This window comes from Scomber japonicus, chromosome 11 (assembly GCF_027409825.1).
Source record: "Scomber japonicus isolate fScoJap1 chromosome 11, fScoJap1.pri, whole genome shotgun sequence".
NCBI lineage: Eukaryota > Metazoa > Chordata > Actinopteri > Scombriformes > Scombridae > Scomber > Scomber japonicus.
Genome location: NC_070588.1, coordinates 9,197,205 through 9,215,322, shown reverse-complemented (window position 1 = coordinate 9,215,322; position 18,118 = coordinate 9,197,205). Strand labels below are relative to the sequence as shown.

At 38.1% G+C, this 18,118-nt stretch overlaps 1 protein-coding gene across 2 annotated transcripts in view; it reads left to right on the top strand.

Annotated features, from left to right (window-relative positions):
* The first annotated feature begins 3,558 nt into the window (after nucleotides 1–3,558).
* Nucleotides 3,559–18,118, top strand: part of ramp1 (receptor activity modifying protein 1) — a 70,926-nt gene continuing 56,366 nt past the window's right edge. For both annotated transcript variants that reach the window (XM_053329020.1, XM_053329019.1), the window contains exon 1: nucleotides 3,559–4,039. In XM_053329020.1, the coding sequence (XP_053184995.1) occupies nucleotides 3,982–4,039 (58 nt within the window). In that variant the 5' untranslated portion in view covers nucleotides 3,559–3,981. The remainder of the gene's footprint in view (nucleotides 4,040–18,118) is intronic.

The following is an 18,118-nucleotide window of genomic DNA, read 5'->3' as shown; positions in this document are numbered from 1 at the left end:
ATGCCAGTGGTGTATGAATGCGTGTGAATGGGTGAATGAGACATGTAATGTAAAAGCGCTTTGAGTGGTCATAATGACTATATAAGTACAGTCCATTTACCATTTACATTTGTCATACAGTTGCATGCAGCCTTCAGTTGTTATGCGTACTGTTACTGTTAAGATGAACTTGAGGTATATTATATATATATATATATAAGTTTCGATAAGATGTCATTATGTTAATCGAAACATATATATATATATTTATATATAAGTTTCGATAAGATGTCATTATGTTACTGTTCAAAACAAGAGAAGAATGACTCAAACCTGATGGTGCACATTAATCTTGTTGATGTTCTTCACTCACTTTTTCTTCATTTCACATTTTTGCCACAACATCTTTTTTCCTTCATTTTTGCTTTCTTCTTTTACATCAGAGCTAACCAGTATTTTCTCCTTGATGTTTTTTTTTGTTTGCATAATTTCCTTTTTTGATACTGTCTACATCCCAGCCATGCTCTACTTATGGGACCACTCTCTCTTTATAGGACTTGGTTACTTATCTTTCTGTTTCATCTCCTCTTCAAACCTTTGAAATAAGAGTGTGATTTTGGGTCTGCCTTTCCCTACATTTGTCATCTCTTATCTTATATAATAACAAATTCCAAAAATTGTTTTTGCAGTTTTTATTTAAGTTTTCTCAGTTGCTTTGGCTCAATTCTCAAATGAGAGTTGATGTCTTCAAAACAGTAACATTACTTTTGCACAAAGGAAAGAGCATTTATCTTTCTTTGTTGCCATCTGTAAATGTTTTAGCACATTTAGGGAAATGATGAAGTACAATTGTCTACAATTCTTAACAATTATTGGTTGTATATGTCTTTGTGATCAACATAGTTTGTTTATTCTCAATTGAATACTTTTACTCTCAAAAAGATGGAACGATTATTTTATTGTGTAAGTCACCACATACAGAATAGTCAATCTCTATGTCAAAATCTGCCAAGCCTATGTTTCATAAAGTGCATTGATATTGAGTGTTTGTACACCTGCTAAACTGATTGTCAAGTGAAACTCGAACTTCACTTACGAATGGGGAATTTCTCTCGTCTTAGATCAACCAATGGCACGTGCTGTCCAGTTAGCTTACAGATGTATGTCATGAGTATGATTACTTTAAAATACACACTTATAGAGCTTGGGGGTAACAGAGTTATTACACTTTGTCAACATAGAGGCGGCTGCTCAGATGAACACTGGATGCAGGGAAACGGAGGTGTAAAGTGGAGGTGTAAAGCATACGATCATCGACCACAAAATCAAATGTCTTTGATTGCTGTAATGGATGCTGCTTGTGATGATGTAATAGCAGGAGAATACAGAGGATGGTTGCTTATGTAATTTAAACTCAGTTTTGCAATATGAATCAAAGGTTTTGGGTGAGTTAAAGCCTTTTGCAGTTTAACTAAAGTATTTTGCTTCACATATGCACTGTTTTGGGAAATGCTGAGAACTTCTAAAATGTTTCATGAAATGTATAAAAGAAATTGAGATAATTGTACTACACTGTAAGAATTAATTCATGTAATAGACATGGTAAAACATTCAGATTTAGATCCCTGGTCCTCTTGCATCCTCATCATTAGCACAGGAGGAAAACAGTCCCGTACTAGAAATGTCTTTATTTCTTCTGGAAACATTTTTGAGAACATAAATTTGTGGTAGGCCTACTCTTTCTCTGGACCTTTTGAGATTTTTTTAATCCAAACAGATCAATCCGAGTTATCTTTAGTTCCTTGTATTTGCTATGGATTGTATTTCGCATTTAAAGCATTCTCTGTAGTTGTTTGTAAAACTACCACTGGCTGTTTCGTTGACTATCTGTAATACTCTGTTCAGTTCTTCTTACCAGTGATCCTTCTGACTGACCTTATTTGTGAGTTTTTGTTGTCTATGAGTTTTTCTGATGCTCTGATGTAACATCACAAGGCTATAGAAAAGTATTTGGCAGAGGAGAGAAGAGAAGTCAACAAAGATTCAGCTGAAGCTATAGTCCCAACTAATCTACCCACGTAGATGAGTCATTTTTAGGCCTTTTCATAAATGTGAATGTGCCCTTTCAAATTGGGTTCAAAGAAAATTGCTGCCACAGAGACACATTTTAAACACTTCACAAAGCACATCATGTGTCAATATTTCCAGCTAGATTAGCCTTTGAACTAAAAGATGAAAAATATTCAAATTCATTTAGATTGATTTTAATACAATAAAATACAGTATTAATTTAGAGTTTTCTTCTTAACATCAAACATGCTTGTTTTTGTTGGATGGTAGCATATTATTAAATATAGTGTTGACATTCATGTCTGTGTATTTATCTCTAGATATGTGGGTGGACAAAGGAAATTTGTCCACCCACATAGGAGAATAGTTGCTACCTGGTGGCAACTAATAGGGATCATACTAAATAAATGATCACATTTATTCAAAGCACCACAGTAAGTCTCCATCCGTCTAGATTATCTCTGTAATCATCCACAAAAGCAAAGTTAATATTAAATTAATGCCACTTGTTGTTGTTTCCCCCAACTTTTATCTTAAGCATGTTCATCCCCTCTGACCTGCAGTCATTACAAATTGTGCTGTGCAGACAAAAAAAACAACTCCATATCACATAACCCATTTTGACTGGAGATCCCAAAGTGTCCAAAGATCCCAAATGTGTCAGTCAAAGTTTTGTTTAAAGCTGACAAAATATCAGAACATATAAATATTGAACAATTTTACAAAGGTATTGTGCCTTCAGTCTACTAAATAGAATGATCCATCAGAGATACATGAATATCTGGAATTTGGCAAACAAACACACTGTACCTGCTTGGTAAACGTTTTAAGGTTCATGCAATCAACTTTATATTCTCGCGCTGTAGGTCTCCTCATGACCACTAGATGGCAATGTCCCACAGCTCGGAACCCTCCAGCCTAATCATCGCAGAATATGCACACTGCACCTGTCCCGAGATCCACAGCAAACACGCTCCCTCTCCACCGTCACACCTCGAAGATGTCAAGCTCCTCGGACTTAACATTAGCCTACAAGGAAATGATGTTTCCTCTAAAGTGGTACGGTACTCTTAAACAAGTGGCCTAATTTATGGAAAGTTGTGGAACCGTTTGTTCCTTCATATATCATATATTTTTCAAAGTATATACTGACTACTTTATTTCTATACATTTTATCTACTATGGCCACAACTGTTCCTAAATATCACAATCATTAGCGTTTGACCCTTATCGTATTATAAACCGTTGCAGAGCAATTTCCGGCATTGTATTTAATTTAAACAACTAAATAACTTTAGTTACTGTTTGTTTGTTTAAAGTTTATTGCCATACTGTTTTGGCCGTCGAGGTATCCGATTAGCCAATGGAAAATCTACCATAAGGAGTCCACTGCCTCCTCCCTCATCCAAATTACCCCCACTTCCCCTCCCTACGCTGTAATAGCTATGTTTGGGTTACCCCAGTGTCCCCTCCGCTCCTCTACAGTCGTGTCTTCCCGCAGAGAGGCGGAGAGCGCTCACACAGCCTCTCAGCTCCACCGGTCCCAGGCTGGTGCGTCCCGTTGCGCACAGCACAGTTTCCAACACTGCACACTCCACAAAACGCGCGCACCGGATTTAGCCAAACCTCCGGGCTGCCGGCAGGGAAGATAACCACAACTTTACGAGACGATATATGTGATGTCTGGATGGCAGAAGATCGGTGACAGGAAGATTCTGGGGAGTTGAGGTAAAGCGGGGACACGGACGACACTTGGCTCCCTCCCTCTCTACCCCCCGAGCAGTTTTGCGCAAGGTGATCCAGCAGAGGCTTCTGTTGTGACTTACCGGACGGTCACATTACATGGATTTCTCCACCAGCTGTCACTTATGATGTCACCTATTACTCTTTGAGTTTTTACTTCAGTCAGTGGATCCTTTTGAGAGCGACAGGATGAGATCGCAGACCGGGGCAGCACTGCAGAAACAAACGCTCCTGTGGCTGATAATAGGTGAGTCCCAAAACATAGTTGCTGCATTGACGCGTGTAATGAAATTATAAAGGGTAGTTTGGCTAAAATGTTATGTACCACTGGAAATTATAGAGAAATCACCAAAGGGTGCTCTTGTTTTGTTTATGGAAGCTTAAAAAATGTGTTCAGCTCTCATTCACATCCAGAGCGAAAGAGTGGAAAATCCACAGCGTGTTCATGCTTTTATTTTAACTCAGATGTGTCAATTTTAGCAGGTGTAAAAGAGATTCATCAAAGTTAAATGAGTGGTTTCTTACAACAAAACTAATATGAAGTAATTAATGTAGGTTTAATTTTATTTACCGACTCAATCATTATTGCATTCATAACTTGACTTGAGGAATCGGGATATGAAAATTACTTTAGTAACTTGCAGGTCTCTGTGTATAGTGTAAACATTATAATCTTTGTTTAAACTGTAGCAGAAGAGCAGCTGGCAAGTAATATTTGTTTAGGCTGCAAATGGCCACAATCAGTGAGATTGTGAATGAGACTTCAGATGATTGGCACACTTTTTAAACTTGTTTCTTCTATGCAGAATCAGTGGATCTAAATAATTATGTCAAGATTTTTTTTTTAAAAAGCCTTTGATTCCTTTTTAATTGTTTCAGTCAAGACAGACAGGGATGTGTAACTTTGTATTACTTAGTGGATAAATGTTTTAGAAAGAATATACTGCAGATTAATAGACATTTTAAAAAGCTCTTTAAAATCCCCTCCACTCATAAAAATGTTTTCCTTCTTGTTACGCTGGTTGGATGTTTAAACTTCACTGTGAAGGATGGTAGATGTGCAGAGTTTGACACTAAAAGGCTGTTTTCAAATTCATCTGCTGAAGGGGGAAAGTTTCTATGTGAATCTGTTTTTTTATGGGTGGGACTATGAGCATGATTGTGGCACCGCAACTAGTTTGAAAGCCAATCTGGGTCCAATATTCAATATTCAAATTTTAAAAGATTGTCTATAGACTGGAATTTCTAATGAGGAAGAAGGAGTATATGTTATTTTTATGATTTTAATGTGGTAATTATAGTTTTTTGAAGATTTGTTTTTAAATTACTCCACTGATGAAACATTAACACCCACCTTAGAGCATAGACTGTGAAGAGTAAAAAAAAAAGTTAGGGGCATAGCTACCATGACGTTACCTATCGGTTTGTGGACTCCCATTGTGAAGGCTTGAATTCAGCATTTTGACCATCACCATCTTGGATGTTTTGTAGCCAGAAGTGACCAGAGGCTGGAGGTGACCCTAATGCTAGCTACTAACTTGGGTAGCACAGTTCATTTACAGTCTACGGTTAACTGTGGTAATATTAATTTAGGCTTAAAACAAAATGTTCTTAATGGAAAATCTGAATAAAACAAAACTGAACGCCCTAAAGCACAAATCTCCTCAGACAAGACCATGGTGGGTGCTCAAAATAAGTCACACATTTAGAATTTACTTTCCGCTGGTTGATGTTCTACCTCTCAGTAAGATCTTTTACTGTACCTTGAAGGGGTGAAGTGTCCAAACTACAAGGCTTATCCACAGGGGTTCCTCAAGGATCAGTGCTCAGTCTGTCTTTCTTCTCAATATACACCATCTCACTTAGTGCAGTCATCCCGTCACATGTTTTCTCACACCATTACTATGCTTGACAACCCAGCTTTTTCTATTTTGCAGGTTTTTCGGTTGGAAGGATTGTAAAAAAAAAAAAAAAACCCATTATTAGCTGCAAGCCTAGAAGAATATGCGTGATATGTGTTTGCTTTCATATGCTAAAACATCAAGTCTGGAGTTATTGGTTATATTATACACATTCTTCTCTCAATCTAGAAAACAACATTTAAAAAAGGAATAGAAAATGAACTGCTGTTTGCAGTTGTCAGCATAGAACTGCTGGTGATGTGTTTCCCACGAGAGTAACTCATGGTGGAGATTGACTAATCTTTAAAGTCCCCCTCCAGTCAAAAATGTGTTTTTCTTCTTGTTCCTTAGATGTTTGAGCTTCACATGCAGAATGAAATATGTGCCGAATACAGAGAGATGCAAAGTCTGTTTTCACATTCATCTACTGAAGGTGGAACTTTTCTCTGTGCTCTCCTTAAATCTGAGTTTAAAGGGTATGCCAACCAGCATGATTTGTACATCACAACAAGTTTATAGCCAATCAAGTGCCAGTATGCAGTTGATACAAGTGTGATGTGGAAATTTGAAGCCTCCAGTACACATACAATGAGAACAGACTGTTCAGTGAAGTACGGGACATCTTGCGTCCAGCAGTTAAACTTTTGAAAGTCATAATATTTACAAATTCATAGATTATGAGCACATATTAATCAGACATGAGTAGTTATTATGGTATAGTAGTGTGTTGCAATAATAGAGAAACATTTACCATTTGCACTCTTACAAATCACAATTTTGATTTAAAAGCAATTAATTTAAAGGCACCGTTTTCAATAATGGTGCTTTAATCCAAAGAACCATTTGATGTTGTGGGTATTTGAGAGGGCCCTGCGAGATCTTCAAATGCAACACATTTAATAACTACTGCAATGAGAGCTCGACAGAATACTGAACATTTTTCTCAAAAAGTATTTCATCCCATGTGTCAATTTTTCAATTTCCTTCATAATACATTTCCACTTATACAAAATGTATGATAGGCCCACTCATCTGATCGGAATGTGTGCTGAAGTTGCAAAGTGAAGAGACCCAGTCTGATTTTCCGTGTCTAATCTGTCTCTGTCTCTTTCTCTGTCTCTTTCTCTGTTCTCTAGTTCTCACAGTCCTTGTAATTTTAGACTTGTAAAGGAATTCAGGTGACTTTGGTTAATTCCTTAACCCCTAACACTAACCACCAAATGCTTTACCTCTCACTGAACTGTAATACAAACTTAATCTCCTCACCCCAAACTGAGCATTCAATACTGTAGAGACCTACAAAAATGTACTTGTGACCTACATTTTGTTGTTATTATTCAATTACACCTCTGTTAGACTACTCAGTGTTTATTAGAAAGAAAATGAATACAATCAAGAACATGTGGTATCTGTACAATTGAAATACACATACATTAAAAACACAAAGCATGCACACTGTGATGCTGTCCGACAAAGGTGTTCAAGCTTCCTCTGCTCTTTGCCCTTTGTTTCCACTTACAAAGGCTTCATGTAGGTGTTCTATATTTATGGAAAGAGAAAGTTATGACTCATCACAGCAGCACCAGGTTGCCTCATTACCCGTCTAACCTCAACACATTCCCATTTAAAACTATGGAGTTTTCAAAGTTTTGCTCTAAAAAATCACGAAGACCTCTGATAATTCTGGCAGTTCATTTACTGTATCTGTCTACTTTAATTCAGTCAGTGTTACAGCCACTTTTAAATACGGACTGCATACCTTATAGAGCACATAACCTACCCGAATCAAAATAACCTCTTCTATTGAAGTCCTTAGAATCATCTGTGCCATGACAGAAGCAATTTTTAATTTTCACTGGTGGTTTTTTGACAGACTACAGACTACAGAATGGAAAAAGGGGAAACAGTCTCTCCCATTGATGTGAAGAGACTGACACAGAGACACTTTTATCATTTTCCCCTGACATGATCGTCTTTCATCTGACATTTCAGGATTCAATTTGAATTGATTCGAAATAATATCACACACAATCGACTCAGACAGTGGTGAAATGACAAAAGGGAAACACTTTGAAGAGCGAGTCAGAGGAAAACATCTGGTAATTCTGACAGTTTCACTTGAACGAGAGAAATCCTGTAAGCAATTATAATGGTAGGCACAATGTACTGAATCTTGAGTGTGAGGTTCAAAGTGGGTCATGGGGCAATGTTTAGTGGGTCCCCACATAACAAGAGTGGGCTGTTGCCTTCTTTGAAAAGATCATGGTTTGGGTTAAAATAAGTACTTTTTTTAAGGTTTGGGAAATGTTGTGGTTTGGGTTACAATATGGACCACATTGTTAAGGTTAGGGAACAGTCATGGTTTAAAAAGGCAATATTTGACTTATGGTTGAAAACAGGAAACAAACAACAATCTGCTGTGTTAGTCAGATGCGATGTTGACCCATCTATCCACTGCTACTACTCTTCCCTATGTGGACTTTGTCGTTCTATAATAATGTCACCTGACTTCTTGAACATGCATATATGTTGTTTTTTATGCAGTTACATAAACAATCGATCCCATTGTTGGAGAACCAACTCTTTTCTGGGCTCTACCAACTCTTGAGGGAAGTGTCTGGCTCTTTAGCTGCTAACTGCGTATGTTCATTAGCTAATCACTAACGTTGTCTTCTTGTCATTATGTACTAGACAGGTAGCATACAGAGGATTTTCATAGCTTTTTTGCTGAAAACCAAGCTGATGAGGGCAGTAAGAGTGAAACAACACAGTAAAGTTGTGAGACATTAAACCAAAGCACTGAGCTGAAAGATGCCTAAAGCTTTGCAGATCTGAGGGAAACAGTAGAGTTAGGTGAAAAATCTTTGTGGGTTCATCACTATAAGCTACTTCTTCTACAGTCATTTGATCAATTATAACATTATTGATTACAGCAGCTTCAGGAATATATTTTTGCACAAATACAAGGATTTTGTATTTTGCCACCACTTGTTATGACGAAGTCAATCTAAGAAGGAAACACTACATAGACAGGAGAAATGATTAGAGCAAATGATGGGCCTCATAGAAGAACCATTTATACAGACAAGCCCAAGAAAATATGTGGCATTGATCATTTTTCTTGCACTTAGAATTTTGTTTCAGGTACAAACAAAATTCATGAGTGGTCCAGACCTGTCATAGTAGTCATGCACAACTATTTTCTGTCTTTTTTCGCAAAGGGAAAAATACCTGTCTGGCTGTGCTGATGACATGTTGTTTTCAGCCGTAATAAATATTTTCTAAATGTTTTCGAGCCCCCTACAACTGACGCCCCTAAATGTGTTATGTCTTGCTGATTTCTGACAGCAGGACTCGTAGCTCTGAAGTATGAAATCCTTGTTTTTTACTCTTTAACATTTTTGTAAAAGAAACTCGCCCACAAATGAGTGGAACATGTAACCTTATATTGCAAAGTTTGGTGCATTGATTATGCTAATGATCAAATATCACAAATGTGGACCTACTCAGGAACAGGTGGCATTCATAACTGAAATGAGCAATTTGCAACAAGTTTGGGGAGTTATGAGGGTTTGTTGAATCTGACTTGGAAGATATGAACAAAACTCACTGAAGGAGGTAAAAGAGTTTTTGGATAAGGATAACCAAATGTTTTTGCAAGAGGCCAAATAAGGTTGTCAACTTATGTGTGGCATGAGAGTATCATATCATGGAACCTATCCTTTAAATTCAATCTTTGTATTTATTGAGTTTCTCTCAGCATTGACAAGTCTTGGACAGGATACAGGAGACATAATACAGAGTTCACGATAATGAAACGCTACATATATCTATCTAGCGTTTGTTACATCAGTGTGGAGTTCTTGACTGTTTATCAAAAAGCTACTTGTTGCCAGTTAGATATTGTAGCTGGTTGGCTGACATCCCGCTGCACCAGCCAACAATGTGAACACGAGCAAGTTAGCAGGAGGGGGATAAGGGGAAGAGAGACAGACAGAGCAGTTAACCCCCCAACTGCTACATAGATTTCAGAAGTCTCTGATGTCGCCACCAGAAACATATTAATTTCTAATTTGCCCCACTTCCCAGTGAAACTCTCATCTATCATGGATGCATGGATTTTATGAAAGTACTGGGCTCTCGCTGTCTCTGCTCTGCTTTGACAGAGGAGCACTGGAGGGGCATTTCTGGTGTGAAGGACTCAAGGGGGCGTTTTTAAGAATCTCCATAAATCAGTAGCGGGAGAGGGAGGTAGAGGGAGGGGGGACAATGAGAGCGAGTAGCAGTCTAACAAGACAGAGAGAGATAAATGAGGTAGGTGGGGCTGGATGGTGAAAGTTTTAATAGTGCTGATATATCTGTGTCTGCTACATAGTGTGTGTGTGTGTGTGTATGTGTGTGTGTGTGTGTGTGTGTTGTGTGTGTACACATATGTGCTTGTGTACATCCTGTGTGACATATCCGCCCACTGGACTTTAGCTAATTAGATAGATGGTGAACGAGGGATGAAAGGAGAAGAAAGCTAACAAAAGTAGCCTCGCCCCCTTTTGACTGAACTATTTTTCATGTGTAATATTAGATAACTTCCCTCATACACCTCCCCTCTCTAGTGAGTCTCTTTGTGGTCAGTCCTGTCTTCCTCACCTTCCACAGACACTTTCCTATTAGGCGGAGGTAAATACAGATACTATGCAAGTGACAAAATAACCACACTGTCAAGCTCAAGTGAGACGTTTTCTGCAAGTTAAGCATGCAAAAGACAGGATATTCAAATATTGACCCGAGGTCATGCTTATGCACTGAGGATTTTCAGTATCCAGCTCCTGAAATCCTGTGATGCAGTTAGTTGCAGCAATATAGCAATTTACTGCACTACGATCAATAAGATCACCAATGGAAGAATTATTTCTGACCTTGCTACAAAGATCTCATGTCATACTATTTACGAGGGTTGGGAAGCCCAACGGCCCAGATATAATTGGCAAGTAGTAGAAATTGTTTTGTGTCTGTCTAAAGTCGAGAGTAGAGAGGAATTTAAGGGGTGTTGAGATTGCCTGGCATCACTCCTAGTAACAGACTGTGAACAACTCCTCCTAATTAGTTGTTGATCATTGGTAATGCTGGAGGACATCAACCTCCTCTCTGCACAGACGCCGTCTACTCGAACAAACTATCCATTGTGTGTGCGTGTATTCATGATCCACTTTGCTCAGTTATTGTAACCCACTCACAGTTTTGGATAACACCACATTACTTTCAGTTACGAATGGTTTTATTTATTGTTTTTTTGACCACTTGGGTGCAACGGAACAAGCTGTAAATATTACGTTGATAAAGTGAATTGTGAATATTTACTGTACACATCCAGCAAACACAAAGCAACATTTACATTGAATTGGAGTTGTATTTCTGGCTACCTGATCAATGCATGTCCAATATTTACTCAGAACTTTGCAGTTTGTTGTTGGCCACGTAGCATACAGTGTGGTTTTTAGAGCTTTTTTTGCTGATGTGAATGAATCCAAATCAAACAGTAAAATTGTTATTTTATTATGAAGAACATCACAGGCCCATTTTCGGTGTGCATGTTTGTAATTGTGTATTTCCATTATATCTACCCCTGTGTAAAGGAATGTGGCACATTTTTCTATTATAACAATAGAAACTGTGAATATTACTCCTTCTCATTTAAATCCATGTATCCTGTTTATCTGTGGGTTTCCTCTCTGTCATAACATACTGTATAACCTTATATAACAGTGACACAGTGAGCCCTTACCAGTGGTTCAGTCAACCAGGGAATCAGGTTGGAAATTTCTTTGAAGGAGTTTTTTTTTGTCCTTTTCTTTTGTAATATTTTTGCTTCACGGAAAGAACATGATGACGCGCCAGAATCATTGTATGCAGGATTTAAGCCCACAACATCAAGGGCTTGTGACATGCAGCCATGCTTGGAGCCACTAAAAAGCCTGAAAGGGATTCCTCCAAACATTTATCTAACCAGACTGGTCAAATATTAATACATTGATATTTCATAGTAATAACCCGAGGGAGGAGTGAATGAGGCATGGAGACATGTACACACTGCTTACAGTCCGGAGCTGATTGTTGAGACTCTAGAAAATGTTCTTATTTTAAGAGTTAGGAAGATCCGCTCTCTGTCACTGTCACCCACATACTCATCAATCAATCAATCTTTATCTGTATAGCGCCAAATCACAACAAAGTCATGTCAAGGCACTTTCCACATAGAGCAGGTTCTAAACCGTACTCTTCAGGTTTTAATTTTAAAGAGACCCAACATTCCCACATGAGCAAGCACTGCACTTGGCGACAGCGGCAACAAAAAACTCCCTTTTAACAGGAAGAAACCTCAGATCGAACCAGGCTCAGAGTGGGCGGCCATCTGCCTCAACTGGTTGGGGTAGAGAGGAGAGAGAGGATAGGAGAGAGAAGCACATTGAACATGCTTAAAAAAAAAAAAATCCTAATTTTATTGATTGTAATTGTAACTGCTTTTATTGTTCTTATTGTTTTATTTGTTTGTCTCATCACTTCCTCCACGTTTTACCTTTAAGCATTGTTAATTTTACCTTGTAGCAGTGTTTTTCTCCTTTAATGCCACATCATAGTGTGTCTGCTCTTATTATGCCTGGACTTCAGCACCATTGTAAATGAGGGCTCTTCCTCAAAGTGTTTTCCAAGTAGTTAAATAAATAAAATGACACTGATGATGAAGAACATTGCCCTCGGAGGTAAATAGTGAGGTGTGAATTCACCAAATACGGACATGGCTATTGAGCTGTCAATATATCATTCTGGGTGGCAAAGTATCTGGCCTCTTGTGAAAACAGATACTAACTTTGGACCCTAAATATTTCCTAAATGGCATTAATAATACATACAAAGACAGTCAGGTGTGAAGTTAGACACAAACATGAATCACAAAGCCATACATCTCACTGGTTTCTTATTGGAAATGTCTTCAAAGGATCCAGGTGTGACAATTAAGTATGAGAGACCTAACATATACAATTCTTTCAACTATTACATTTTTAATGCACATAACACATTTATTTTAAAGCTAACATGAATTAAATTAAGTGTTTTTCATCTTTCATACTATGATGTGCTCATCTTGTATTCTGTGGTAGATTGATCTGAGAGTAAACAATAAATCAAATCTAAAGCTCTCACTTATCTATGGTAACATGACATCTACAGTATATACTGTGCTATACTGTATTGTATCACATTTCTTCTCTTTGAAGGAGAGATAAGTCCCTGGTTAGGTATTTCCGGAAAGAGCATGCATGAGGAATCAAGGCATTCAGTCTCTACACATATCGTCTGAGGTCATGGATTTGAACTGATGACCTTTAATTCCTCCATTCTGCTTGTGACAGTAGCTTCAAATTCCCAGGACTAAGCACCATTATGCCATGTGATGCTACAATGAACTCTACAGATCTGATTTCACACCCTATTTGTCAGTGGAAATCCTGTCTCATAAGTCACATTTATAAAACAACCCAAGTAGGAAATGTATGTAGGATTTTCTACATAGATTTCAAATGAGAAGATTTATTACAGCTGGACAGACTGGAACTTCAATGAATTTGCCTTCAATCTTTGATTATTACTCTCTCCACTGCTTTTGATGCGTAACTTACCAATTTACTTGAAGGGATTTAGAATTAAATTGAGCAAGGACAAGCAGAAAATCCCGAATGGGACTAAATTAAATTATTTGAAAGGTGTGTGTAGAACAGAGTGTTACCATTCAGCAATCCACACTTTCTTACCTGTGCTCACTCATGCCTAACCATGGCCTACTCTATATATATTGTTCATTTCCATTTTTTGCGGCTTGCAGCAACACTAACCACATGTTAAGATCCTCTTTACTTGTGTTTTAAATACACACATATAGTTGTGTGTGACTAAAGTGAGTTTATTACTTTCTTCATTGTTAGGTGGAGCAGAGCAGGTGGACCCAAATACACAAGACTGCAGGTAGAGCAAAGCTGAATAATAATGTCTAAAAACCGGACTAAAAACCAACCAAGTTGTTCTAATACAAACTGAACTAATGAAACAACAAGACCAGATGGCAAGACACAAGGGTAGACTGAGAAGTGATGGCTGGGGAAGACAGAGGGAGTGGGGCAGGACTAATGAGACTGAATGCAGGGCAGGTGTGGAGGTAAAAGCAGGCTTGGAAAAACAAGAAAGAAACAAAAAAAAGTCAATAGCTCCTCTGGGCTGAGAACACATCAAAAGCAGAGCCTCAATGAGGCAAATACAAGTCCACAATATAACCATGCACAATCCTCTTCATATATATATTCACTGTGTGTAAGTGTTCATCCTTTGCAGACATTAATTAAGACGATGCACCATTTAGAATCCTAATAACCTAATTTAGTATATTTGGAAATTCTTTCATTGTGTAATTGTTAAATGTAATGTTTGCTCTGATGTACTAATTTCAACAGAAGTACCCTCCCACCCCCTCAGAGCACTAATAGTCACTGTTTTCTTAGGTACCTACTGTAATTGGTAACTTTAAAAATTCTTGTGTTTTCTTCTCTACTTGTGTGCATGGTGGCAATAAATGGCTTAAATGGCTTATAGACTACAGTGTAATTGCTAATAAAGGATTCATGTACACAAATTTGTCATGAAACAAAAATGCTCTTAATATGCAACTCCTAAGATTGTGTTAAGAGGAATATATTGATGTATTTGAGTGTCATTGTTTGTCTCATACATGCTGTGTGAGATATATCAGTAGGCCATTAAATCTAATGGGTTAAAAATTATGCGCTTTATCGGTGTGCCATTTAAACCAAGATGGATCTGAGCAATAGTTTCAACAACACACCTCATCCCTCTTGATAACAAGATGAGTTTAATCTCCACTGTAGACGCTGGTAAATCTAGAAAAATAGCCCACCGCTACACACTGATGATCGCCTGATTTTACGGCTCATATGTCTGTTGGTCCTGCTTCATATATCACTTTGACCTCGGGTAATAGAGGCGCCTTCACCTTCACAGGCTTTTACTGTTCTGGCTACACATCCTGTTCATTGTTAACCTCATATGGAAATTAAGAGATTAATTAGAGCATTAATCCTCTCCTTCCACCTCTCTATGTCAAATTGATCTTTCAGAAATATGAAATGGAGCCAAATTAGCATCATTTAATCTCATCAGTTGGAAGATGATTTTTTTCCCTCCATTAAGTCACTCTTTCTGCATCTCTTTCATGCTCTCTCTTTACTTCCTCACAATCCTCATTAGCAATAAAAAGGTGAAAAGCCCCGGAGCGCTTCCATATTGTCAAGGCTCTGCTTTGCCTCCTTTTCTCTCCACATTCATCTGTTTTATAACAGGTCATGACTGGTGTTTGCATGTCTGTGCCTATAGATGTGTGTGTGTGTATATGCTTGTGCAGTATGTATATGTGAGCAGTAACCCAGTTCTTCACTGTCACGCCTGAGCAGCTAATGAGCAGCGTTGAGGCACTGCTATTCAGTGAAGCGTGTGTGTGTGTGTGTGTGTGTGTGTGTGTGTGTGTGATGTTTATGTATGTGTGCATGCCCTGTCCATAGGAAGAGACATTAACAATTATCCAGGCCCCTTGGAACCAACAATTATTTAAGCAAATTGTTATTGGGTGCCAAACTATGTGCCATAAATACACACACACACACACACACACACATTGTTTTATGCTGTCATACTTGGCACTCACTTCCAGACAATGGGACACAGTCCCACATACACACAAACCACAAAGGAATGAGTACACACAGTCTCACACATTACCCATATGTGTGAACACATTCATGTCAAACGCCAACTGAATCAGGCATGCTCTTAGATGTCATTGTGGAGCCCTTGAGCAAGACACCCAATGCTCAGTTGATGTCATGCCAATTGTTAACAGGGGAAGTTGCTGCTTGGTTGCGTATAGGCAATCTATACATTCCTCCTGATCAGCAGAGGTTGAATTTCGCTGGAAAGCAGCTGGAGGATGGATGCACACTGTCACACTATATATATATATATATATATATATATATATATATATATATATACACATATATATTTATTTATATATCTTGATCTGGGTTAAATATAGAAGAGTCAACAGATTGTGTCACTGTTAAGTTCTTCAATATTCAATCAACACTAGGATCTTTTAATTGCCTATACGTAACCAAGCAGCAAATATCGTAACCAACATGGAACTATCTTAAAGTGCAATGCCACCAACAGCTGTCAGCCAAATCAACAATTTATGGTGTCAAACCTCCACATTCAAAAGACCATAAATAGCAATAGTGGCTTTCTAAGCAGCTCAACTACCAAATAGGTGACATTCACACCATACCACATTCATCTATAGTTGTAGACATTATATCAAATAACAAAACAGTCAGACTCACTTCTTATCAAGTACTGTTGCTACCTATAGGCATTATATCAAACTCAAAATGGTTACATTTAATTTAACCAATTCAACATTTAATACTACATTCAAATGTTCACATACTATGAAAATAATCTTCGAAAACAGTGCATGTGTATGTCTTTGTTAACTGAGAAAAAAAACTGCTACTTGAAACCCTGAAAAAAGAAACATTTACAATATAATGCCTCAGACAGATGTATGCTGACTGAGACCGTATTACCATATGCCAAGTGATGTTTTTACTCAAGTGCATTATTGTACCGTATAAATCATACATTATTAAACATGTGGTATCCCAGTTGGGATCAAGCTCCTAGTCCTGGCAGTGTTGCCGCTGTGCTCTTCCCATTAACCTATAAACATACAGGCCCACAGGAAATCTGTGTGAGTTGTTGGTATAAAAGTTTAAAATGATCATAAAATGTCATCTTCTCCTGCTGTGCTCTTCACACGCATTCAGTTCCCAGTGAGAACTAAGATTCAGCCTTGCTTATAAACTGTTACATGATGCAGCCACATGTGCATAAATATATTCATAAGTGCACAATTGAATTGTTAAATGCAGACACACACATAGCATGACACACATGAAGTTGGGGAATCCCCATACTGACTTTTTACATTCCCCTCATCTCTACTACATGAGTTGTGCCAAGATAATAATTTATGTGGGCACTCAGACAACACAAGGTTTTATGAAGAAATGTAGTTTGTCCCTTTATGCTACTCACAAAACAGAAATTATAGACTTGGATTAATAAATCATAAATCATAAAAATAAAACGTTTTTTACATTGGAGCGCACAGGATGAATTCAGTAGTCACACAACCTGCAGAAAGAAGCTGCTCTGTAGTCTTGTGATACCTCTGTATCTCTTACCAGATGGCTGCAGGGTGAACAGGCTGGGTGGGTGTTGTCTTTTAGTATCCTTTAGGCTCTGGTGCAGACACCTCACCTCCTTGATATCACTGATGCTTTGTAGATGGGTACCAACAATGTTCTGAGAGGCTTTTATCACCTACTGCAGAGCCTTCCTGTCTGGGACTTTGCACATCCCATGCCAATTTCTTATGTTTCCAGTCAGGATGTTTTCTGTTGCTCTTCTGTAAAAGTTAACAAGAACTTGGCATGGGATTTTGCCTTCTTAAGTTTCCCTAAGAAATACAGCAGTTTCCGGGCTTTCTTTACTAGGGTGGAGATGTGTGTGATGCTGATTCCCAGGAACCTAAAACTGTTCACCTCAGCTCCACTGATGTAGATGGGGGTGTGTGTCTTTGCCTACTTTTTTCTACAATCAGCAAATCAACTCCTTGGTTTTGATGGTGAGCAGTAGGTTGTTCTCTATGCACCATTCTGCAAGATACCGTTTTTAAACTCTCATCGTTGTTTGAAATCCAGCTAATGGTGGTGGTGTCATCCGCAAACTTCACAACGAGTTGTCTCCATGTCGGTGGTTGCAGTCATGGGTGTAGAGTGTAAATAGGAAGAGGTTGAGCACTCAACACTAGTGGGGCTGCAGTGTTGAACACTAGAGTGGAGGGAGGTGGAGAAGGTGTGACTACCAATACGAACAGTCTGGGTCTGTTTGTGAGGAAGTCCAGTAACCAGTTTCAGAGTGAAGTTTTATTAAATGCTGATGTAGATGTTTTCATTTTCAAGTAGACTTTACAGCTGGCTCTTTGTTGAGGACATCAACGTGAGCATAGATTAAGTTAAGTTCATCTGGAAAAGTGGCACTTTAGTCTATAAATTAATTGCTGCTATTAACACAAGTGGTTGTCTGAATTTGTGGCTCGGTAAAAACATTTCACTTTTTGCTCCTGTTTTTATCAACCCATTTACTTGGAGCTAAACTTGGCCTTGGACTCATTTTAAGTTTTGTTGAAATTTTTGATGCTGTTGCCAAATTTTTCAGTTGTTGGAATCTAATTTTATTAT